The 26,591-nt window shown below is 37.8% G+C and overlaps 1 protein-coding gene across 2 annotated transcripts in view; it reads left to right on the plus strand.

Annotated features, from left to right (window-relative positions):
• FGD6 (FYVE, RhoGEF and PH domain containing 6) overlaps window positions 1–16,309 on the plus strand; it is a 118,401-nt gene extending 102,092 nt beyond the window's left edge. For both annotated transcript variants that reach the window (XM_061204368.1, XM_061204369.1), the window contains exons 15-21: window positions 3,978–4,080; window positions 4,565–4,711; window positions 5,547–5,649; window positions 7,386–7,513; window positions 13,048–13,176; window positions 13,824–13,972; window positions 16,109–16,309. In XM_061204368.1, the coding sequence (XP_061060351.1) occupies window positions 3,978–4,080; window positions 4,565–4,711; window positions 5,547–5,649; window positions 7,386–7,513; window positions 13,048–13,176; window positions 13,824–13,972; window positions 16,109–16,145 (796 nt within the window). In that variant the 3' untranslated portion in view covers window positions 16,146–16,309. The remainder of the gene's footprint in view (window positions 1–3,977; window positions 4,081–4,564; window positions 4,712–5,546; window positions 5,650–7,385; window positions 7,514–13,047; window positions 13,177–13,823; window positions 13,973–16,108) is intronic.
• The last annotated feature ends 10,282 nt before the right edge of the window (window positions 16,310–26,591 follow it).

Consider the following 26,591-nt stretch of genomic DNA (forward strand, 5'->3'; position numbering starts at 1 on the left):
CCAATCAGGATGGAGTGAATGTGGGGTATGCAGGAGAATGATAAAACTGGAAAGTTGTTGATAAAAGAAAAGTAAATTTCCACAGGAGGGTTAAGGTGGCATGCAAGAAAGGGAACAAACACATACTGAATGCCACCCATATGCCAGGCTCTCCTTCTGAATTCCCCCAACCACACTGAGGTACTGTGTAACAGGTAAAAAAGGGATAGGAGGCCTCTTGTGATCTTGGTCCTGTCTGCCTCACCAGCCTGATCTCCATTCACTCTCCTTGTCACCAACCCCACCAAAGCATGGCATGTTCCATCAGCATGGATCTGCTAATGATTCTCCATGCATGCCAGCCTACTTCACATCCTTCTGCCTTGCACAGGTGGCTCCCTCCACCTAGAATTCATCCCTTTGTTCAATAAGTAATATGGAGCGTCTACCCTGGGCCAGGCGTTTTGCTAGGCATCAGGATACAGTGGACAGTGAAAAGGGCCTTTCCTTCCCTGAGCTTACAGTCCATTAGGAAAGACATACACTTAGCAAGTATTACCACAGTCAATTATCAGGGAGATTAAGTAGTATACAGGGAAACTACCAGGTGCTATGAGGCTGTAAAACAAGGGATCTTAAATTAGATTTGGTGGGAAAAGGGCAGTTAGGGATAGCTTCCCTAAAGTCCTGTGTCTGTTGAGTTAAGAAGGATAAGTAGGAGTTGGATAGCTAGGCAAAGAGAAAAGGAGGAGGCTCCTGGCCATTAGGAACAGTGTGTACAAAGGTCCTGAGGTGGAAAGGGACATGGTGTATTCAAAGAACTAAAAGGCCAGTGTGTCACGGACATAGTGAATGAGAGGGAGAGTGACCCAAGATAAACCTGGAGGGCCAGTGAGAAAGATTATGCAGAACCGTCTTGTGGATTTTGGTCTTTAGCCTAAGAGCCACAGGAAACCACTGAAAGGTTTCTACAAGGGAATGATGTGATCGTACTGGCATTTTTAAAAAGAATATCTGGTTGCTCTGTGGAGGATGGTTTGGGAGGGGAACTGAAAGAGACGAGTAATGGGACAGAGAGAGGCAGTAAGAGTGAGTCTCCAGCCCGTACAGCGTATTGGATTGCTGTGATAAGGAAAACTGGGAGAGGTGCAGCTTTAGGAGAAAAATCAGGAATTTAGGTTCAGATGTGCATATTGAATGTGTGGTGCCTATAAATCATCAAAATGGGGTCATCAAGGAGGCAGTTGATGTCAGGAGCTGGATGTCAGAAGGAAGACTGGACTAGAGGCGTATCCTGAGGAGTCATCAGCCTCGAGACGATGACCAAAGCTAGGAGACTGGCTGAGGGTGCCCAGGGAGACCGCAGAGTTCCCTGTCAAACACCTGTAGTTGTTCCAATAGCGCCTTAGTCATCACCTCTGCAAAGCCTTCCCTGCTACCCAAATAAGGTAATTAACTACTTCTATGTTACTTAGCTATCTTAGATTTATTATATCATATGGTAATTATTACCTGACTTTATGTCTCACCTCGATTAGATGTGAGCCCTTGCAAGTGAAGTGTACTTTGTGTGCCCAGTTCATGGCGTAGTACCTAGAAGGCTCCCAGTAAATGTTACTCAAATAAACTGAAGTGATGTGGCCCTTGGACCTCAAAGTTGCATCCCACAGTTAACACAAGAAGTAAATAGTGTGGCAAGGTCTAACACACCAGAAATCTCTTCTGTTGGAGAGTTTTTTCCCTTAGAAATTATTTCCAGTCATTGGGGAAATGGTGCTTGTTTAATGCAAATTTGCTGTCTGGTAATGTCCACCTTCCATAAAGAAAAGAATACTTGGCTTAACTGTGTTTTTCTGCGAGGAAGATGCTGATTCTTCCACTAGCCATGTCACAAAGGCAGAGCTAGAACGTCTCCACTCGATGCTGTAGGCAAATGTGTGTGGTCTATGAGAAATGTGTTATCAGCTGATAAACATTGTTTTGGCAGAACCCCACACAAGAGAGAGCCAGGAATGATTAAATGAAAGAACAGCATATGTGACATGATTTGCACAGTCGAGTCACATTCCACGTGCTCCCAGGGCTCCAGAAAAATCAGACGGCAATCCTCAAATTAGCCATCTGCCTCTCGACTTTCTGTTACTTTTTCCAGTGAAAAGTTGGGGAGGGAGAGAGGGCAGGGGGGACAGTAATATTTTATGAATGTTTACTTGGAACCTGAGCCTATGTTCTCATAGCGTAGTCCTTCAGAGAACAGGAACAGAGGCCAGAGGTGACATGGTGGTGAAGGGTTCCATCCTTAGCCACACTTGGGTCTGATACCAAGTCACCATTTAGTACAGAGCCTGTTATCTAAAGCAAATTATCTAACAGTTCAAATCCTCACATTGCTTTTCTGTAAATGGTGATGGTGTGTGACGTTGGGATTGGGGGAATGGAGTGTAAGATCCAATGTATATTCCATGGGGTACCTCTGAGGATGAGAAGTGATGATACTTGCAAAGAAAGCATTCAGCATAGTTGGCTGATACATAGTAAATGTTAAATCAGCGGCAGCTAGTTGGGGCAGTGATGATAGAATAGTAGAGGTAACTGAAGCAGGTTTTGTTTGGTTTAGAGAGAGAGGGGCTGTTTCTATTTTATTTTGGTTTTGGTATATAATGAAACTTTGAGAAATATACTAGTTTTAAAATTTTATTTGTAAACTGGATATCTTCCTTTTAACATCCATATGAGTGCATTTTCTAAAAGGCACTGAAGCCATTTAGTACGAAGATACATTTCTGAGAATGATTATTGTGGGGAAGGTGAGTGGTTTTTAAAGTTATCTCCTTGACCTGCTCTGGATTCATCAAAATATGCCTATTTGTATCATTTTTTTTGATGGAATTTTTCATTTTAGAGTCATTATTTAAAAGTTAAAATATACTTAAAATTAGAGTGAATAATACAATGAAACTGCATATTCAGTCACCCAGATTCAAAAATTACCAAGATTCTGCCATAAATTTTCCTGTTTTCTAAAGTACTTTAAAACAAATTGCAAATATCAGGTCATTTTACTCCTACCTACTTTAGTATGCTTCTCTTAAAAAAAGGAAAATGCACATTTTCTTATACAATCACATTCCCATTATTATGATGGATTTTATCATGATAGAGATTTAAATTTATTATTAAATTCTGTCTCTCTACAAACACACACACATACACACACAATACCTAAAATGTGCCTCTCCCTCTTGAGTATGCAAAACAAAATGGCGATACCAGTGATGATTCTGAGTTACCATAGAATTTTTTTTAGAGGGAGGTGTGGTTGCAAAAACGGAGAACAAGAATGCGTTTTTCTGAGCAGGCTTTCCCCCTGTTTGGCCCATTTCCATCTACATTCGAGTCGCATAGCTCCTGATGAACTGAGGGTTAAGAACAGAAAATGTGATGGGCCGAATAGGTAGGGGAGCCCTAACAACCACTGAAGGCTATTTCCCTTATTAACCACTCCTTCAGCATCTGTTTATGACACCAAAAATATGTTTCCTTTACTCCAGTGCCCTTTCTAGAATATTTAGTAACCTAAAAATATTTAGTATTCTATGCTGTAAATTTGGATTTGAAACTTGATTCTTGGAATATTTTTAAATTCTAGGATTATATCTCAGGAAGCTCCTTGGTTATATAAATAATCATAACTATTAATTGTATGAATAGCCCTTAAACCAAACAAAAATACCTCCAAATTTAGGAGACTTCAAAAGCCATTCAGTAGAAAGCGGTATTTTTGGAAAGAAAAAAAGCATTCTGTTTGCTAAAATGCCGCGTGTTCTCTAATGCCTGCTGTGATTATTTGTGCACGTAAACCTCAGAGTTGTTGCCTGTGACTAGCATTGTTGGAGGGTGGCGGAATCTGTTGCCATGGCAGAAGGAAAAGACGTCAGAAAAAGGCAAAGAATAAAAGCTGACATCTGGTTGATAGAACTTTCTTCTGCCCCCAACAGTTCTGCCCCAGAAAGGGATGAATGGCTAGAAGCTATTTCCAGGTCAATAGAAGAGTATGCCAAGAAAAGAATCACATTCTGTCCCAGTAGGAGTCTTGATGAGGTATTGTCTTTTCCTTCTTATGTTTTTGCAGTGCATTTCAAATAGTTTTTACCTTAAAGAAACTTTTCCCAGGGGTTTAGAAAAGCAACATGTGTTTCACAGAAGGATTGGAGGTGTGTGCGTAATTTCAGAGCTAAATATTCATTCTATTAATGTCTAACTACAAGTCTATGATAGCATATAGTGCATTCATATTTTTTCTAGTTATAAAACCTCATTGTAGAAAATACAATCTAGTTTAAGGAAGAAACTAATTGGCTGTTATTGCACTACCACAGGCATCTTTTAAAGTTAATTTTGCACTAGAGGATTGTTGGAATGTAGCTAATCTTAATATCCTAATAACATGAAAAATATGATAGCTCATATTTCATCCACATCCTTAATGATACCGTCAGCACTGTGAGCTGCCGGTCCAAATAAAAAGGCTTGATGCTGTAGCAGGCAGTGTGCATAGAGATAATCAGAAGTCATTCTTCCACAGGCAGACTCAGAAAATAAAGACGAAGTTAGTCCTCTTGGATCCAAGGCTCCCATCTGGATTCCTGATACCAGAGCTACGATGTGTATGATCTGCACAAGTGAATTTACTCTGACCTGGAGACGACATCACTGCCGGGCCTGCGGAAAGGTTGGAGAGGATCACGCTCACCTCCCTTGTGATTTTCAATAGCTCTACGCTGTACATAATGAAGAAGCATGTTTCTCCTTGTAAACCATTGGGGGGGTGGGGGAGATGCTGAATCGTGGCTGGTATCTCCTCTAAATATTTAGGCACAAGGCAATCTTATTAGGGAACTTAGCTCCTCCTAGCCCAAGATTACTTCAGAATGTCAATAATAGATCATGTTCATTTTTAAAAAAACTAATAAATTCAAATTAAATAGATGCTCACATTTACAGATAATTATTGAAACTGCATTTATCTAAATACTAAGTTCTTAATAGGAGGAAACTTTCAGTGTTGAAGTTATCACTAGTGATGTTTCTAAGTCTTCGTGACGTTATTAGTAAAATGAGCATCGTAACAATGACATCAGAGAGTTATTGTAAAGATTTAATGGGTCTTATTTAGACAGCATTTAATCTGGGCCAGACACTGGGAAGAGGCACAGCAGAGGTGTTCATAGTTGCAGCAGTGATGATGACAATGACGATGATGACGAAGATGATAAATACAGCTAACATAGGACTTACTACACACCGGGCACTGTTCTAAACATTTTGCACATGTTAACTCCTTTAGTATATTATTAGCTGTAGTAAGCACTCGGTAATAATCTGTGGCCTCTTCAAGTGTGGTATTGTGTGTGAGTTCCCTACATGCCTGAGCTCCACTGAATTTTTATTCAGACTCAGTGACTATGAAAAGGTTTTGAAAAGTAGACAGAACTATAAATTGTAACCTAACTGATGGTTTAGATACAAAGGTTATTCTAAATGAAATAACTCCAATGTGTTTTCAGATTGTATGCCAAGCTTGTTCATCAAATAAATATGGATTAGATTACCTGAAAAATCAACCAGCAAGAGTATGTGAACATTGTTTCCAAGAACTGCAGAAATTAGGTAATATATAAGTAAAGATTTAATTGAAAATTCCATTATCCCCCAGATACTTTCAGACAGCCTTCTGAAAGAATCATCTTAGGCACATTAGCAATATGATTGGTGATACTTCTCTCAAAATATTAAGTATCTTGCTTTCTTAACTTAGTTAAGCTTTCTTAACTCATATTTTGTGGTAATTCCAAGAAAGGTTGGACTGAAACTTATTTTTACTCTGAAAACGGTTTTGCTGAGGATCCTGATTGTAGAAATGTAATCACAGGATAAAATGCTTGGAGTAGTTACAGGGGAACTTTAACTTCCAAATAATTTTCAAGTTTCTGGTTTCTAGTTTCACAACTGTGTGCTCATTACAAATCATTTTTATCTATTAGTAAAGTAATTCTCTATGGAAACATACTAGGTGGCACTTTGTTAGCCTTATTCTAATCACTTGGACTGATGTAGTGAGGTTTTATTTTACATCTAAATGTGCAGCTTTTCGCCAACTACAAAATGATAAATCATATCTGCCTGTTCGTTATTTGCAAGTATCCATCCCTACAGTTAAGGTGAATGCAGCTCAGGTCTATATTTTGGGACGAGATCCTGAAACTTATAGGATCTAAATTTTTAAAAGATTATCCTTCATGTTGATGAAGAATAGCTTTTCATCATCAATGAGAATATCTAAATGAATATAACTAGATGACAAGCCATTTCAGAATCCATATATTTATAGAGGAATCGTTGGTTATTATCTGTATACATTTTCCAAAAAGACACATCCACCTAATCTTTTGCCACCCTTATGTTCCTCCCTTTGTTCTCTGGGTATATAATATAGGCTCAAACATTCAAAATTCATTTTTGAATGCTCCTCCCTCATCACACACACCCATTTGGTCAGTAAATCTTGTCAAATTTATGTTTGAAAAACCTGTCTTGCTCTTGAATTCTTTATCCACCTCAGCCCTAACAAAGCCTTCATTATCTTTCATGTGGACTACTGTCCTAATTTCCTAACAGGTTTTTCTGCTGCAAATCCTTCCTCTTTCCTACTGCCAGATTTATTTTTCTAAATTCAGTCTGCTCGTGTTACTTCCCAGCCCCAAAGGCCTTTGATTTCCCACTGCCTAAAAGACAGTCCTTAGAACCAGCCATTTTTTTCCCAGCCTCACCGCCAAATAGATGATCTAATTTCATATCTGTGTGCTTTTGCTTATGCTGACTTGTCTTCATGGAGTGTTCTTCCTCCTCTTTTTAGCTTGGCAAACTCCTACTTATACCTTAATGCTAACTCAAAACTCTCATTCTTTTCCCAGCTTTCCTTGAACCTCTGCAGTGAAAATTAATTACTTCCTCATCTTGTTTTATAGTCCCTTTTCTAGCATTTTGTTCATTGTAATATTATTTGGTCATGTATCTAGATACTAAATGATGTTGTCAGTTTGGTTTTTTTTTAAAGTGAGGAGGGAAATTTTTTCAATTTTTTTTTAAGTTGGTAGTACATAAACATGTTTCAGAATTCTTAAGGCACAAAAGGTCAATCCTTTCATATGGCTTGCAGTTGAAAAAGTATAAAATCATAGACAGTGGGAAGTCTTCCTCCCACTCAACTTCCAGCCTGGGGAAGTGTCATAAGTTTCTTAAGTATCCTTCCATGGATATTTATGCAACAACGTTTATTGATTTGGATTAAATTGAATTGCAGAATGCTTGCCATTGGTTATATAAGTGTACCTGATTTGTTTTAGATCACCAGCACTCTCCTAAGATTGGATCTCCTGGAAATCACAAATCTCCTTCAAGCACCTTATCATCAGTCTTACATAGTATTCCATCAGGGAGGAAACAGAAAAAAATCCCAGCTGCTCTCAAAGAAGTAAGTGTTTCCATTAGACTTGCAACCTGATAGAGGCTGAATTATTCATACACTTAAAATACACTATTTTTCTTTCATAAAGGAAGACGTCATTTCCCACCACTATTAAGACATGCATTTTAATACTGGTGATGGATGTGGTTGAGGCCTCACTATCTTGCTTGATCTCCCTTATGACCTGAGTCATTTAGAAAATGGCTGTTGAAAGGTTTGGAGAACATTTTATAGCAATGATAGAAAGGAAAGATAACTTGGACACGTGTGAATTTTTAAAATTACTTTGAGGAAACCCCTTCCTTTCTCCTTTGAGGAGAGGGAAGAAGTCTGTAGAACATTTGGGGCATTTTATTAGCATTTACTCGTCTGCATGGCTTGTTTTTTATAGGCGTTAGTTGGTTATATACACCTGATATCACTGATAGTACGTTGTTCTTCCTTTAACTTAAAAGAAAAAAATTTTAAGTGGTAATAGACTACAGAGTTAGACCTGCCACTGGAGTAAATCCACAGGCATCAATGATATCCTATCCCAGTTCCTCAAATTCAGGTGTTCAGTCAGCCAGTGTCAAGAGTTTAGACAGTCCTGCCTTTCTGGTCACTCCTATTTTGATTTTTATTAATTAGTTCCATCCATGCTAGTTTTGTGGCCAGGAGAGTAGTTTTAAATTCTGTTCTCTTGCTTGGTTGCTGTGGAGGTCTTCTATCATGGAAAAGCAAACAGCTCTAAAAATTTGACCGGGATCGTGTTTCTCATGTAAAGTTGAGTGTATTTCATCATGGCCATTGAAACACTAGGAAGTGATTTATAGCCAATCTCATGATATAGTAAGAATAGGACTTACAGTTCCATTTGCCAAGTTTCATGTGGAACTGGGTAAGCCAACTGAGTGAATACCCCTGAACTCTATTTCTTCATCACACAGTTCCTGAATCTAAATCCACATTCAAAAACGTTAAAGTTCTTAACCAACCAAATTAATGTTAAGTTCTCTGTAATTTTTCACCTCTCCATGCTGATGTCACATTTTATAAATATAATTCTTACCTGTGCTCCCCTCTTTAGTTGAAACTCCACAGCACTGGCTACCAAAACTCGTTATGGTCTATAGACTAGACTCAACCTAATTCCAATCCTTTTTTGTACATCTTTCCACCCAGCCACGCAAACAGGCCTTCCTGGCTGCAGCCATTTCTCCCTTGACTCCACTGGTTCTCAAAGCATCCTCCAGAGCGGCAGCAGCACCGCCTGGGAACTTATAGAAATGCAGATTCCTGGACCCACCCACACTGTATGGAATCAGAAACTTTAACCAGAATTCTTGGTGATTCAGATATATGTCTACTAAAGTTTGAGAGCCATTGCCTTGCTCCTTTGTGGTCACACGGGGAAATTTATCCAGTTAAGTGCTATAAAAGTCAAAGTAGTCTCCTCAGAAAGCTGTGTTTTTTGTCTTTTTTTTTAAAACTGAGGTGAAATTCACATAACATATAATTAACCATTTTAAAATATACAATTCAGTAGTATTTGGTGTATTCACAGTGATGTGTAACTGCCATATTGCTCCAATTTCAAAACTTTTTCATCACCTCATAAGAATACCCTGTGTCTGCTAAGTAATCATTCCCCACTACCCCCTCCCTCCAACCCCTGGCAACCATGAATCTGCTCTATGTATTTGCCTATTCTGGATCTATCATGTAAAAGGAGTCATACAATATATGACCCTTGTGTCTGGCTTCTTTCACTTAGCACAATGTTTTTAAGGTTCATCTAAGTTATAGCATGTATCAGCACTTTGTTTCTTTTTAGGTCTGAATAATACTCCTTTTTATGTATGTACTACAACTTAGCCATTCATCTGTTGATGGACACTTGGGTTGTTTCCACCTTTTGGCTATTGTGAATAATGCTGCTATAAACATTTGTGTACAGATTTCCATGTGGACTTATGTTTCCATTTGTCTTGGTTATATACCTAGGAGTGAAACTGCTTGATCATACAGTAATTCTAGGTTTAACTTTTTGAGGAATTAGGAAGTTGTGTTCTTATTCCAGTGATGTTCAGTACATTTTTAGAAATTCCTCTTTTTTAGAATTACATACATTCAGAGCCTCAGCACCCTCAGTAATGGCAGGCTGCGTCTCTTGAGTTGGATTTCATTTATTTTTTATTTTTATTTATTTACTTTTAAAATTTTATTTATTTAATTTGTTTATTTTTGGCTGCTTTAGTTCTTTGTTGCTGTGCGTGGCTTTCTCTAGTTGCTGCGAGCGGGCGCCACTCTTTGGTGTGGTGCGCGGGCTTCTCATAGCGGTGGCTTCTATTGTTGCAGAGCACAGGCTCTAGGCACGCGGGCTTCAGTAGTTGTAGCTCATGGGCTCAGTAATTGTGGCTCGTGGGCTCTAGAGCGCAGGCTCAGTAGTTGTGGCGCACGGGCTTAGTTGCTCTGTGGCATGTGGGATCTTCCCGGACCAGCGCTCGAAACTGTGTCCCCTGCATTGGCAGGCGGATTCTTAACCACTGCGCCACCAGGGAAACCCATTTATTTTTTAAATAAATCATTGGAAGGAAAGTTTTGTGAATCAATTAGGTGATTAAGCTGGTTAACACCAATTTTGCTTTTAAAAAGATAATAGAGGACTATGTATGACTATTCAGTATTGGGATTAATCTTGTATGGCTAATAAATTAATTGTAAAATATTCCAAAAGAGTAATGTACAAAATATTTTGGGCAATGATAGTAACACTTAACATAAGTACATAGTGGGTATCCCAATGTGACTACATTTTAAGAGAAACCTCCTTTGAATGTAAACATTTTAGTTTTTTTTTTTTAATTACTTAATAGTCTTATACAGGGATGTTATTTCTGTATACAAATTTACTTGCATTTGAGAGATATTTCTAATTTAACATTAGATATAAATTTTCCACTTGGGACTTCTCTGGCAGTCCAGTGGTTAAGACTCCACGCTCCCAATGCAGGGGGCATGGGTTCGATCCCTGGTCAGGGAACTAAGATGCCGCATGCCGCCCGGTGTGGCCAATAAATAAATAAATAAATAAAATTTCCACTAAACAATATATCATCCTTTTTATGAAATGTGTAAGAAATTAATACAATTACTACATGATTAAAGATATACTTTAAAATTCATAGACCCCCCCCATCTCTATTAGTCTTCTATTGCTTTGTACCAAATTACCACAAATGTAGTGGCTTAAAACAACACACATTTATTATCTCAGGAGCTTAGGTGGGATCTCTTCAGGGCGGCAGTCAAGGTGTTGGCCGTTGGCCAGTGTTGAGTTCTCATCTGGAGGCTGACTAGGGAAAGATCTACCCTGCTCCTAGGGGCTGCCCTCAGCTCCTTGCCACGTGGGCCTCCCCACATGTCTGCTTACTTCTTCAAAGCCAGCATGGTAGAAAGTCTCTAGAGCCAGTCTGCTAGCAAGATGGAGTCTTATGTAATGTAATATAATCATGGGAGTGATAGCCCATCACCTTCACCATATTCTATGGGTTAGGAGCAGTCACAGGTCCTGCCCACACTGGAGGGGAGGAGACGCTACAACAGCCTGATTCTCAGTGGGAAGCCACCTTGGGAGTCTGTTCACCATACCACCAATAAGGCAGTTCCTAAACTTGGCTTTTATATCTCTATTTTTCCTATATTTAAAAAGAGAAAAGTTTCAACTGCCACATTATAATCACTGAAGGCTTACTGTCTTTTACCTAGGAATTGAAATACTTTCAGCCTTTTATGAAGCAAAACAAGCTTCTTTTCTTTTAGACCAAAATTTGGGGAGCAGAAACTGATCTTTAAAATCACCATTAAGGGACTTCCCTTGTGGTCCAGTGGTTAAGAATTTGCCTTCCAATACACGGGACTTGGGTTCGATCCCTGGTCAGGGAACAAAGATCGCACATGCCGCGGGGCAACTAAGCCCACGTGCCACAACTACAGAGCCCACATGCTCTGGAGCCCAAGAGCCACAACTAGAGAGAAGCCCGAGTGCTGCAACGAAGAGCCCTCACGCAGCAACGAAAGATCCTGCGTGCCACAATAAGACCCGACACAGCCAAAAATAATAAATAAATAAATATTTTTAAAAAATCATCATTAATAATAGAATTTTCTGGGAATTCCCTGGTGGTCCAGTGGTTAGGACTCTGTGCTTTCACTGCCAGGGCCCGGGTTTGATCCCTGGTCAGGAAACTAAGATCCCACAAGCCACACAGGCATGGCCAAAAAAAAAAAAAAGCATTTTCTATTTACTTTTCTATTGATATAGTTTTTAGAAATCCAAAAAGTTATTTCAGGAACTGAGTTAAAGGTTTAAGTAATTTTCCCTAACACCCAAAATAAGAAGAGCAATAAACAACATATACTGTCCCAAAATACAGCTTTAAAAAGGCATTTTTCTGGAGTGGGTGTGGAGAAAAGGGAACCCTCTTGCACTGTTGGTGGGAATGTAAATTGATACAGCCACTATGGAGAACAGTATGGAGGTTCCTTAAAAAACTAAAAATAGAACTACCATATGACCCAGCAATCCCACTACTGGGCATATACCCTGAGAAAACCATAATTCAAAAAGAGTCATGTACCACAATGTTCATTGCAGCTGTATTTACAATAGCCAGGACATGGAAGTGGCACATATACAATGGAATATTACTCAGCCATAAAAAGAAACGAAATTGAGTTATTTGTACTGAGATGGATGGACCTAGAGTCTGTCATACAGAGTGAAGTAAGTCAGAAAGAGAAAAACAAATACCATATGCTAACACATATATATGGAATCTAAAAAAAAATGGTTCTGAAGAACCTAGGGGCAGGACAGGATTGAAGACGCAGACGTAGAGAATGGACTTGAGGACATGGGGAGGGGGAAGGGTAAGCTGGGACGAAGTGAGAGAGTGGCATGGACATATATACACTACCAAGTGTAAAATAGATAGCTAGTGGGAAGCAGCCACATAGCACAGCAAGATCAGCTCAGTGCTTTGTGACCACCTAGAGGGGTGGGATAGGGAGAGTGGGAGGGAGATGCAAGAGGGAGGAGATATGGGGATATATGTATATGTATAGTTGATTCACTTTGTTGTACAGCAGAAACTAACACAATACTGTAAAGCAATTATACTCCAATAAAGATGTTAAAAAATAAAGTGGATGGATCTTAAAAAAAAATAAAAGGCATTTTTGACATTTGGAATTATTATTCATCTTCTGGCAACCGAGAAAATACAGGTGAACTCGCAAAGAAACACATACATGCAAGCACAGTTAAACCAGGTAAAATTCTGGAATTGCTTCTAAAAGGAAGGATTTTATGTTCATGGCATGGCAGTGTTCAATTTGTACAGTAGCAGATTTTGAAAATAAACAGTTTCATTCTGAAACATGATATTCTTATTATGGTTATTGCTTTAGCACCAATGATCGAAAGCAATTTTGTGATTTTAAATTTTGTTTTTGTCTGAAAACTATTAAACTGTGTGTGGGGTTTGCTTACCTAGGTATCAGCGAACACAGAAGATTCTTCTATGAGTGGCTACTTGTACAGATCAAAGGGCAATAAAAAACCTTGGAAACACTTGTGGTTTGTCATAAAAAATAAAGTGCTGTATACGTATGCTGCAAGTGAGGTAAGATCTGAAATCTAAACATGAATAATTTGAGGGTCTTGTTTTATAATGCCACCTGGAAATAATTACAATGTTTGCCTAATTTATTTGTTTTGTCTCTTTTTTGTTTTGCTTTGCTTTGGGAGGGGGGAGATGTTGCTGTTATTTTTGACATGAACAGTGTCCTTGTTTTGTATCTAAAGGGCTCTTACTCAAAAATGTTAGGAATTTTCCATAGTGTTAAAATGTAAGTTTGGGGAGTGTCATGTGACTACTGACTACTTCACTAAAGGCAGAGGTTCGGTGGGACTGGGGTATATCACCTTTCTGAGCTACGTTTTCTGCATCCATAAAATGAAAGTAATATAATTACTTACCTCCTGTGGTTGTAGAAAAATAATGTGAAATTATTATTGCACATTATTTCACAGTGGATATGAACACACCGAAAACTGTCTGGTACAGTGTCTGGCTCATGGTGTAGGTGGGGCAGGGGTGTCCCAATAAATATCGTTGAATAAATGAAAGGTGAATAAGTTGCTAGAATTACCATTGTTTTATATATATGTATTTGAAATTAAATTAGAGTTATATAGATCAAGAGTTTGCAGATCTGAATTTTGTATCAATTTAGAAACCCATCTCCTTTTGTGTCTTTGTAAATTTAGGACGTGGCAGCTTTGGAGAGTCAACCTTTACTAGGATTCACTGTCACTCAAGTCAAAGATGAGAATTCAGAGTCGAGAGTGTTTCAGTTACTGCACAAAAACATGTTATTTTATGTATTCAAAGCAGATGATGCTCACTCGGCTCAGAAGTAAGTAATTTAGACGTATTTTTCTTTCATACATTAGATTTCAAGTTGTTACTTTAACTGATTGATTTTAAAAATAACCTACTTCCATGCATGGAAACAATGAAGAATTTAAATCAGACATACAATTTAGAAAGAATTTAACGTATTATTCAAACTCTTTAGAACTGTTTTAAAGACAGGCAAGAGTATCTGGAATATTTTCAGGAGGCAGAGAGGAAAAGAAAATAGGTAGTTCTGTCCAAAATATTTTGTGTACACATGACCTTCAAGGAAGCAGCATGATTCTCCTCTGCTGAAAGGAAGGGAAGCTGAGGTTATTTGACCTCTCCTCCAATGAGGTTAAGAATCTTCTCTTGAAACATTCTGGGACTTTGGCAATCCAATGATTCAATTGTGCCATGGAACAGCAGGGGTTTAAACAGCTGCTTGCTGACTTACTCCTTTGGGGAAAAGGTCAAACACATTAAGAGGCTCCCATGCTGTTCCCAATGACTGAGTAGAAAGAAATGGATATCATTTTAGGTGGAAAAGGCTGAAATAGTCTCTTCAAAATTCCAACAAGAATATTTATTTAGATGTCATGAGATTGCTTAACATAGAGAAGCATATCTCTGTGAAACTGATGTCCTTTCTGAACAAAACAATTCAGTTCGCCTCCCTTTCATTTGATTTTCATTTTGGCCTCACAAAGTATACATTTTGTTTTCACTAAGAGGTGTTCATGTTTTCTCAATAGGCTTTAAAAGTGCATGCAGATCAAAAAGAATACTTTAAATAAGCCAGGCTTGTCTTTTCTTTAGGCAGTTAAAATTAATGTACCAGAATTACATATGTTCCTGAATAATAATCAGGTACTTTTGGGTACTAAAGAATATTTTAAAATTATGACACAACTATTTTTTCTTTAAAAAATAGTTACTTGGATAAAATAGTAATTGCCCTAAAATTCTGTTGGATATTATATTTCTCATCATTTTTACCTGAATTCATCATCAAGCTGATAAGCTTTTGAATATATATCTTTATGTCATTAAGTTGACAAGATAGAAAGCCCTTCAAGACAGAGCTGAATGTAGTTGGGTGAAGGGTGTCAGCTTACTTGTTATTTAGAATTAATACAGGCTAATTTATAAATTTCTCTTTAGGTTAATATCATATGCGTTGCTATATTTGCACATTATAGAATATTAAAATGTGTTAATTTTAATGGAAACTTTTGACTTTTAAAAAGCCTTTTTATTATGGTATAACTTATATGCCATTTGCATTTTAAATTTTCTTTAAAATTCCATCCTTAAAATGTGAGATAAATCTGGTACAGGCTACTTTTACTAATTACATTGAATGATTTCAAGTGTTCATGGTAAGTTTAGAAGCCATTACACTACTGGGGAGGTACAAAGAAACTACCTCCAAGTGTCTTCTGAATAATTGTAGCTGTGTATATTGTCAAATAAAACTTTTGAGACAAAAGAATTTTAGAAAGACTTCTATGAAAGTGAGACACTTTTATATTGCATGCAAACTTTAGATCAACTGAGAGTAGACTACTAGATGCTAGATTCCCTTTCACTGAAAATATTAGAATAGGTCTGGACTACAGATGCCCAAGGAGTCTCTGGTTGGTAGAATTAAGAGATGAGGAGACAGGGACAGAGCTAGTATTCCCAAAGGCAGAAAGGGGGTTGAAATAAAGGCCTCTGCAGATATATCCACTTCCAAAATCAATTAAATGGGATCAGTAGAACTTCATAGAGCCTTTACATGAAATGGCCCCTTCCTCATGCTTCAAAGAAATAAGAGATGCACAGGAATTCCCTGGTGGTCCAGTGGTTAAGACTCAGCGCTTTCACTGCCAGGGCCCGGGCTCTATCCCTGGTTGGGGAACTGAGATCCTGCAAGCTGCGTGGTGTGGCCAAAAAAGAGAAAGAAATAAGAGATGCACTTTTCAGGCCAAAGTTTGGTCCAAATTACCAAATAAAGGGTAGTTCCATACATACAGAATTCTCATTTGCTATAGGAAAGATCTTAAATATACTGTTGGAGTAATTGGATCCACAGGCACAGCTATTATCTATACTGTCTTAACATATATTGGATGACTGTATTTTAAAATCTAACAAATTTCTCTTGTAGGTGGATAGAAGCATTTCAAGAAGGCACAATATTGTAGCTGTATTTGTTTCATCTCTTGTGTGATTCCAAAAGGGTGGAATTTCATCAGAATAGAGTAAATGCAGTACAAAAAATTTATATAAGTGCACACTGCCAAGATAAATCCAACCAAAATCTTCATCAAAGAAATTATTTTGTTAGGTAAAGGTAATTTTTATAAAATGTTTGTTTTTCATGTATGTTATTTATTAAAAATTTGATGTTTACTTAATGGTCAGAGTTATTTCTGAGACTCACACTGAATTCTAAAGTATCTTTTCTTTAGAAACCAGAAAACTTATCTTAATACTGTATTAGCTGTTTGTGACACAGTCTATACTGTTTTCTCAGTGTGTTTTACAGTGTTACTTTGTAACATTCTCACTAGTGGTAAGTCTTTGTAAATAAAAAACACACATCAAGGAGCAAATTTCCATGCAGTGTTTGGTTTGGAAATTATGATTATAAAACAGCTGGTGAAAAAAACGCATGTCTTTGAATCAATAAATTTAGATGAATTTTTGTATCTTTTAATGGAAAAACACATGGCCAATTTCTACCTCAGTAACTGTGAAATGAAATTCCAGTAAATTATCAAAAGTATTTCTATTGTTATGTACCTCTTTTGGTATGAGATAATGTTACATCATCAAGGAATTATAGCAAAGGGATAGAATCTGAATTTTCATCTAACTCAACCATGAGTAGGAAAAAGGATGTTTCCATTTGCAGGGGAACACAAATAATCAACTCTATGGCCTTTACCTTAAGTCTAATCTTTTTTTAAAAAACTACCATTTCAACACAAGCATAAGTGTATTATTTCTTTAAAAAGCAAAATATGGCAAGCATTATATTACATGATGTCCCTTGCTGTTGTAACTATTCTGAGTCCAAGTCAATGGTGGTATTTGTATCTAAAAAGAATGTTACATTTTCTATAATATTGTGATTTTTTAAATGAACTGGAATTACCATATCAAAAAACACAAATTCTAAGCCAGTATTAGCGGAAATTGTATAGTAATCATTTTTTAAAGGTTTTTTAATACCACTTTGTGTTATGTCCTCTCTGGTAATTAAAAAAGTATATTTTTCTTTAACCAACTGTCAGCGTACCTCATTAGGAAGGGTTTATATTCCTAATTTTGGTTCACATACTGTTTAACATATGAACTACTTTATATATAAAATTGATTAGCAGAAGTAAAATGAAATTAACACTATGATTAAAGTCATTCCTGATGTTCAAAATATACATTTATTGACTGAGCTTAAACTAAATATAAATTATCTTAAAAGGCAAGGTTATCCATAGAATATTTCATTAAAGGGCAAAATAAATTTCCCTTCTACTTTTATATAAAGGATTTCCTAACTCAGTATTATATTTATGATTGCCAAGAGAATTACTGAGTGCCTTCTGAAGCCTTCTGAATGTTTGTTGCAGCACCAGGGTATCTACTAGATCTAGAGTTGGCTGCTGCAGTTTTTTGGCTATTGCTTGCTGTGGAATCACTTTGAATCCTCTTGCAACCTCACATACAATCCTCACATGCTATCTCCCAAATCTTTTTGTCACTGTAGGTAAATTAACACTTCTTTGCAGCTCATTAATTTTAACTAAGATAGCATAAATAAGGCTTCCATGTTAAATCCCTGCAGTTTTTAGTGTGTCCTTTTTGGAGACCAAGGTTAGGCCTTATACAGTGTTTCCTTCTGTTTCATTGGGACTAGCATTTTGCAAAACAACAAGTTATTGGAGTTCCTCCCTCCTCCTCTTGAGCTTTCAACCTTCTGACTACAAGGTTTGGTTTAATCTGAATCTAAAAACTATCAACCAAGGCTATTCTATCTTCCAGCTGTTGGCTGAATCAAGAACCAGTTAAACGTTTAAATACAAGAAACATTGCATAAACTTCTAGTAATTCTCCTAATTACATGTGAAACTCATGTGTGATTATGCTAGCTATTGGCTTAGCCCCATGGAGGGCTTTGAAAATTAAAAAGTATGCGCCTTTTGAGGAAGCTATCAGATTACCAGCACCCCTCCGCCAAGATTTTTTTTTTTAATTTTTGAATTTTATTTATTTTTTTATACAGCAGGTTATTAGTTATCCATTTTATACATATTAGTGTATATATGTCAATCCCAATCTCCCAATTCATCACACCACCCCCCCACCACCATTTTCCCCCCTTGCTGTCCGTACGTTTGTTCTCTACATCTGTGTCTCTTTTTCTGCCCTGCAAACTGGTTCATCTGTACCATTTTTCTAGGTTCCACATACATGTGTTAATATACGATATTTTTCTCTTTCTGACTTACTTTACTCTGTATGACAGTCTCTAGATCCATCCACGTCTCTACAAATGACCCAACTTCGTTCCTTTTTATGGCTGAGTAATATTCCATTGTATATATGTACCACATCTTCTTTATCCATTCGTCTGTCGATGGGCATTTAGGTCGCTTCCATGACCTGGCTATTGTAAATAGTGCTGCAGTGAACATTGGGGTGCGTGTGCCTTTTTGAATTATGGTATTCTCTGGGTATATGCCCAGTAGTGGGATTGCTGGGTCATATGGTAGTTCTATTTTTAGTTTTTTAAGGAACCTCCATACTGTTCTCCATAGTGGCTGTATCAGTTTACATTCCCACCAACAGTGCAAGAGGGTTCCCTTTTCTCCACACCCTCTCCAGTATTCGTTGTTTGTAGATTTTCTGATGATGCCCATTCTAACTGGTGTGAGGTGATACCTCATTGTAGTTTTGATTTGCACGTCTCTAATAATTAGTGATGTTGAGCAGCTTTTCATGTGCTTCTTGGCCATATGTATGTCTTCTTTGGAGAAATGTCTATTTAGGTCTTCTGCCCATTTCTTGGTTGGGTTGTTTGTTTTTTTAATATTGAGCTGCATGAGCTGTTTATATATTTTGGAGATTAATCCTTTGTCCATTGATTCGTTTGCAAATACTTTCTCCCATTCTGAGGGTTGTCTTTTCGTCTTGTTTGTAGTTTCCTTTGCTTTGCAAAAGCTTTTAAGTTTCATTGGGTCCCATTTGTTTATTTTTGTTTTTATTTCCTTTACTCTAGAAGGTGGATCAAAAAAGATCTTGCTGTGATTTATGTCAAAGAGTGTTCTTCCTATGTTTTCCTCTAAGAGTTTTATAGTGTGCGGTCTTACATTTAGGTCTCTAATCCATTTTGAGTTTATTTTTGTGTATGGTGTTAGGGAGTGTTCTAATTTCATTCTTTTACATGTAGCTGTCCAGTTTTCCCAGCACCACTTACTGAAGAGGCTGTCTTTTCTCCATTGTATATCCTTGCCTCCTTTGTCATAGATTAGTTGACCATAGGTGCGTGGGTTTATCTCTGGGCTTTCTCTCCTGTTCCGTTGATCTATATTTCTGTTTTTGTGCCAGTACCATATTGTCTTGGTCACTGTAGCTTTGTAGTATAGTCTGAAGTCAGGGAGTCTGATTCCTCCAGCTCCGCTTTTTCCTTCAAGACTGCTTTGGCTATTCGGGGTCTTTTGTGTCTCCATACAAATTTTAAGATTTTTTGTTCTAGTTCTGTAAAAAATGCCATTGGTAATTTGATAGGGATTGCATTGAATCTGTAGATTGCTCTGGGTAGTATACTCATTTTCACAATATTGATTCTTCCAATTCAACAACATGGTATGTCTCTCCATCTGTTTATATCATCTTTAATTTCTTTCATCAGTGTCTTATAGTTTTCTGCATACAGGTCTTCTATCTCCCTAGGTAGGCTTATTCCTAGGTATTTTATCCTTTTTCTTGCAGTGGTAAGTGGGAGTGTTTCCTTAATTTCTCTCGCAGATTTTTCATCATTAGTGTATAGGAATGCAAGAGATTTCTGTGCATTAACTTTGTATCCTGCAACTTTACCAAATTCATTGATTAGCTCTAGTGGTTTTCTGGTGGCATCTTTAGGGTTCTCTATGTATAGTATCATGTCACCTGCAAGCAGTGACAGTTTTACTTCTTCTTTTCCAATTTGTATTCCTTTTATTTCTTTTTCTTCTCTGATTGCCGTGGCTTCCAAAACTACGTTGAATAATAGTGGCGAGAGTGGACATCCTTGTCTTGTTCCTGATCTTAGAGGAAATGCTTTCAGTTTTTCACCATTGAGAATGATGTTTGCTGTGGGTTTGTCGTATATGGCCTTTATTATGTTGAGGTAGGTTCCCTCTATGCCCACTTTCTGGAGAGTTTTTATCATAAATCGGTGTTGAATTTTGTCAAAAGCTTTCTCTGCATCTATTGACATGATCATATGGTTTTTATTCTTCAGTTTGTTAATATGGTGTAGCACATTGATTGATTTGCTTATATTGAAGAATCCTTGCATCCCTGGGATAAATCCCACTTGATCGTGGTGTATGATCCTTTTAATGTGTTGTTGGATTCTGTTTGCTAGTATTTTGTTGAGGATTTTTGCATCTATATTCATGAGTGATATTGGTCTGTAATTTTCTTTTTTTGTAGTATCTTTGTCTGATTTTGGTATCAGGGTGATGGTGGCCTCATAGAATGAGTTTGGGAGTGTTCCTTCCTCTGCAATTTTTTGGAAGAGTTTGAGAAGGATGGGTGTTAGCTCTTCTCTAAATGTTTGATAGAATTCAGCTGTGAAGCCATCTGGTCCTGGATTTTGTTTGTTGGAAGATTTTTAATCACAGTTTCAATTTCATTACTTGTGATTGGTCTGTTCATATTTTCTGTTTCTTCCTGGTTCAGTCTTGGAAGGTTATACCTTTCTAAGAATTTGTCCATTTCTTCCAGGTTGTCCATTTTATTGGCATGGAGTTACTTGTATTAGTCTCTTAGGATGCTTTGTATTTCTGCGGTGTCTGTTGTAACTTCTCCTTTTTCATTTCTAATTTTATTGATTTGAGTCCTCTCCCTCTTTTTCTTGATGAGTCTGGCTAATGGTTTATCAATTTTGTTTATCTTCTCAAAGAACCAGCTTTCAGTTTTATTGATCTTTGCTATTGTTTTCTTTGTTTCTGTTACATTTATTTCTGCTCTGATCTTTATGATTTCTTTCCTTCTGCTAACTTTGGGTTTTTTTGTTCTTCTTTCTTTAGTTCCTTTAGGTGTAAGGTTAGATTGTTCATTTGAGATTTTTCTTGTTCCTTGAGGTAGGCTTGTATTGCTGTAAACTTCCCTCTTACAACTGCTTTTGCTGCATCCCATAGGTTTTGGATCGTCGTGTTTTCATTGTCATTTGTCTCTAGGTATTTTTTGATTTCCTCTTTGATTTCTTCAGTGATCTTTTGGTTATTTAGTAACATGTTGTTTAGCCTCCATGTGTTTGTGTTTTTTAATTTTTTTCCTATAATTGATTTCTAATCTCATAACGTTGTGGTCAGAAAAGATGCTTGATATGATTTCAATTTTCTTAAATTTACTGAGGCTTGATTTGTGACCCAAGACGTGATCTTTCCTGGAGAATGTTCCATATGCACTTGAGAAGAAAGTGTAATCTGCTGTTTTTGGATGGAATGTCCTATAAATATCAATTAAATCTAGTCTATTGTGTCATTTAAAGCTTGTGTTTCCTTATTAATTTTCTGTTTGTATGATCTGTCCATTGGTGTAGTGAGGCATTAAAGTCCCCCACTATTATTGTGTTACTGTCGATTTCCTCTTTTATAGCTGTTAGCAGTTGCCTTATGTATTGAGGTGCTCCTATGTTGGGTGCATATATATTTATAATTGTTATGTCTTCTTCTTGGATTGATCCCTTGATCATTATGTAGTGTCCTTCCTTGTCTCGTAACATTATTTTAAAGTCTATTTTATCTGATATGAGTATTGCTACTCCAGCTTTCTTTTGATTTCCATTTGCATGGAATATCTTTTTCCATCCCCTCACTTTCAGTCTGTATGTGTCCCTAGGTCTGAAGTAGGTCTCTTGTAGACAGCATATATATGGGTCTTGTTTTTGTATCCATTCAGTGAGCCTGTGTCTTTTGGTGGGAGCATTTAATCCATTCACGTTTAAGGTAATTATCGATATGTATGTTCCTATTACCATTTTCTGAATTGTTATGGGTTTGTTTTTGTAGGTCCTTTTCTTCTCTTGTGTTTCCCACTTAGAGAAGTTCCTTTAGCATTTGTTGTAGAGCTGGTTTGGTGGTGCTGAATTCTCTTAGCTTTTGCTTGTCTGTAAAGCTTTTGATTTCTCCGTCGAATCTGAATGAGATCCTTGCCGGGTAGAATAATCTTGGTTGTAGGTCCTTCCGTTTCATCACTTTAAATATATCATGCCACTCCCTTCTGGCTTGTAGAGCTTCTGCTGAGAAATCAGCTGTTAACCTTATGGGAGTTCCCTTGTATGTTATTTGTCGTTTTTCCCTTGTTGCTTTCAACAATTTTTCTTTGTTTTTAATTTTTGTCAATTTGATTACTGTGTCTCGGCGTGTTTCTCCTTGGGTTTATCCTGCCTGGGACTCTCTGCACTTCCTGGACTTGGGTGGCTATTTCCTTTCCCATGTTAGGGAAGTTTTCGACTATAAACTCTTCAAATATTTTCTCGGGTCTTTTTTTCTCTCTCTTCTCCTTCTGGGACCCCTATAATGCGAATGTTGTTGCATTTAATGTTGTCCCAGAGGTCTCTTAGGCTGTCTTCAGTTCTTTGCATTCTTTTTTCTTTATTCTGTTCCATGGCAGTGAATTCCACCATTCTGTCTTCCAGGTCACTTATCCTTTCTTCTGCCTCAGTTATTCTGTTACGGATTCTGTCTAGTGTATTTTTCATTTCAGTTATTGTATTGTTCATCTCTGTTTGTTCTTTAATTCTTCTAGGTCTTTGTTAAACATTTCTTGCATCTTCTCGATCTTTGCCTCCATTCTTTTTCTGAGGTCCTGGATCATCTCCACTATCATTATTCTGAATTCTTTTTCTGGAAGGTTTCCTATCTTCACTTCATTTAGTTGTTTTTCTGGGGTTTTATCTTGTTCATTCGTCTGGTACATAGCCCTCTGCCTTTTCATCTCGTCTATCTTTCTGTGATTGTGGTTTTTGTTCCACAGGCTGCTGGATCGTTGTTCTTCTTGCTTCTGCTGTCTGCCCTCTGGTGGATGAGGCTATCTAAGAGGCTTGTGCAAGTTTCCTGATGTGAGGGACTGGTGGTGGGTAGAGCTGGGTGTTGCTCTGGTGGGCATAGCTCAGTAAAATTTTAATCCACTTCTCTGCTGATGGGTGGGGCTGGGTTCCCTCCCTGTTGGTTGTTTGGCCTGAGGTGACCCAACACTGGAGCCTACCCGGCTCTTTGGTGGGGCTAATGGTGGACTTTGGGAGGGCTCACGCCAAGGAGTACTTCCCAGAACTTCTGCTGCCACTGTGCTTGTCCTCACGGTGAGACACAGCCACCCCTTGCCTCTGCAGGAGACTCTCCAGCACTAGCAGGTAGGTCTGGTTCAGTCTCCCATGGGCTCACTGCTCCTTCCCCCTGGGTCCTGATGTGCACACTACTTTGCGTGTGCCCTCCAAGAGTGGAGTCTGTGTTTCCCCCAGTCCTGTCGAAGTCCTGCAATCAAATCCCGGTAGCCTTCAAAGTCTGATTCTCTAGGAATTCCTCTTCCTGTTGCCGGACCCCCAGGTTGGGAAGCCTGATGTGGGGCTCAGAACCTTCACTCCAGTTGGGTGGACTTCTGTGGTATAAGTGTTCTCCAGTTTGTGAGTCACCCACCCAGCAGTTACGGGATTTGATTTTATTGTGATTGCGCCCCTCCTACTGTCTCATTGTGGCTTCTGCTTTGTCTTTGGATGTGGGGTATCTTTTTTGGTGAGTTCTAGTGTCTTCCCGTCAATGATTGTTCAGCAGTTAGTTGTGATTCCGGTGCTCTCGCAAGAGGGAATGAGCGCACGTCCTTTTACTCCGCCATCTTGAACCACTCTTCCCACCAAGATGTTTTAAATGTGGAATGGTAACATTCCCTTTCTGCCTTATCAATCCTTCATAACTTCACTGAAGCTGATCAATTATTTAACCTTGCTCATTCAATGTCAAATGAGAAACCTAATTATATACATTTTGTTGTAAAGCTACTTTCAAAAACCTCTCTTGATAGCTAACATTTTAACAACAAAAAAAAATTGGATGCATTCTATAAATGAGGAGAAAGTATAAATAGTGCTTAGAGGGACTTCCCTGGTGGTCCAGTGGTTAGGACTTCACCTTCCAAAGCAGGGAGTGCGGGTTCGATCCCTGGTCGGAGAGCTAAGATCCCACATGCCTCACGGCCAAAAAACCAACACATAAAGCAGAAGCAATATTGTAACAAATTCGATAAAGACTTTAATAAATAAATAAATAGTACTTAGATCCCAAGAGTACTGTATTTACTACACTGATACATGTGCTTCCATCAAATCCTTTTCAAGTATCTCCTTTTATTTATAAGGAGGAGAAAAGAGCAGTTATAATGTTAAGCCCAAAAGGATGCTGAAAGAAACCTAGACAAGACATGCCAGGTCAAGCTAGGGGAAGGCTGGCCTTCTTAGTACGTGTCTCCAACCAGTGTTCCTCCTTTATCTGTAGCAGCTGTAAATGCAGAGGACCCTCCAGAGTCTAGGAGAATGAGAAAGTTTATCTTTGGCATCATCCCACGTTTCTGAACCTCTCCGCAACCTCTTTTCCCCTGTTCCCTAATGTACCCAGTATCCTCCTATTGTCCTTTGCCCAAGATACTTAATTCTTTTTAACCAAAACCTTGATTCTTTGAGTATGTAGTAGGATTTCTTAAAATGAGATCATCAGAGCAACCTTTGTTTAATATAAAGCTGTAATGAAACAACTAATTGAAGAAGACAACTTTAAAGTGTAGTTTTGTTAGCCAAAGGTATGTGTTATATTTGGTTGGTAGAATATATCTAGAAACAGGGAAAGCCTGCTATTTAATAATTTAGTTAAAATGTAAATGTTATCACAGCATATGTTGATATGTCTCAGAGTGTGCTTTCATTGTACTCAGGTTTTGAAATTTGAGATCCATTGTAGTTAAATATCGTCACTGGAACTTCCAGAGAGATGAATCCTATTTCTCTTACTACACTGCCCACTCCTTGAAGACAGATACTATATCTAATATGTCAGTTTCTCACAAAATACCTACCCTGTGTCTTTTAAGTGAAAATATTTGTTGAAGAAAGTAAGGACAGGATTCTGGTCATCTCCACCTCAAACAAAGTCCCCAAAGTGCCCTCATTATAACTCAGATCTTAGACCTGCTCTTTCCACCATCCTGCAAGTCCATATTTGCAAGTACCTGTTGGACATCTACATCTTAAGCACTTTAAACTTTACATGCCTAAAACTCAATTTCTTTTCATTCAAATCTGTATATTTTCTTCTGCAATGGAAAAACACCATTCTAGGCTCCAGAATCTGCCACCAAGTGTCAACGGGACTGTCTACAATCGCCTTTGTATCCTTTCTGTCTTCATTGTCCTTCTGTTATTGCATCTGCCCTAGCTCAAGTCCTTGTTACCTCTTCCCAGTGATTGGCATAACTTTTCTTCTAATTCCAGTGCCTTCTTTGCATGGTCCCATTTTAAACACTGGCAGAGCCATCTTGTAAAGCATAGTTCTAATCTAGTTTCATCCCTGCTCTTTACAACCTTCACTGGCTTCCGAGTGGCTTGGCGTGGAACACTTTTCCTCAGGTATCATACATTGCAGGTAACCCCAACCCAACCTTTCTCTGTTCACATCATTTTGTTTTTCTTCATCCTTTCCCCCACCTCCATTTCTGCCAATTTATCCAAGACTTCTCTGTAACAGTTGATCCCAGTCCTTCTGTCCCTGTTCCTCCTTAGATCTACTGTCTCCTTCCTCTATGCTTCTGTAGCCTTTAGCTCCTAAACAGACTTTCTTATGGTGCTTATCACGTCCTAGCCTTGAGAACAGCAACTGTATCTTGTTCATTTGAGATTCCTCCTCAGCATCTGGCAGAGTGCCTTGCATGCACTGGACACCCAGTATTTGGTGAGTTAAATTAACTCAAATGGATCTCTCTTTTTTTTTTTTTGAATGCCTCTAATACACAAATCATTCTGGAGCCTATGCCACTTTTAATGTTATTTTCTAATGGAAATTTTCTAGTAGGATTTTTGTTTTGTTTTAAGATAAATGTAGTAGTAGATTTTCAAAAAGCCTCAATATCAAATTCCCTCTTTTTTGGGGGGGGGGTTCTTTTATATGAGTTGGTCATAGCACGTTAAGAACCAATCTTTAAATACTATTTTTTTAAATGACAAATTTATAGAAACACTTTTTACTTAAAGTGATAATATAGTTTGTATCTTATTGTCCATATAGATATATAGATCCTTTATGAATATTAGCACTGTAAATAATGTTAATATGTATTATATTTATACACAATAAATTTACTAAATCTACTTTTGGTGTGATGATGTCTTTTAA

This window comes from Eubalaena glacialis, chromosome 11, assembly GCF_028564815.1.
Source record: "Eubalaena glacialis isolate mEubGla1 chromosome 11, mEubGla1.1.hap2.+ XY, whole genome shotgun sequence".
Classification (NCBI taxonomy): Eukaryota; Metazoa; Chordata; class Mammalia; order Artiodactyla; family Balaenidae; genus Eubalaena; species Eubalaena glacialis.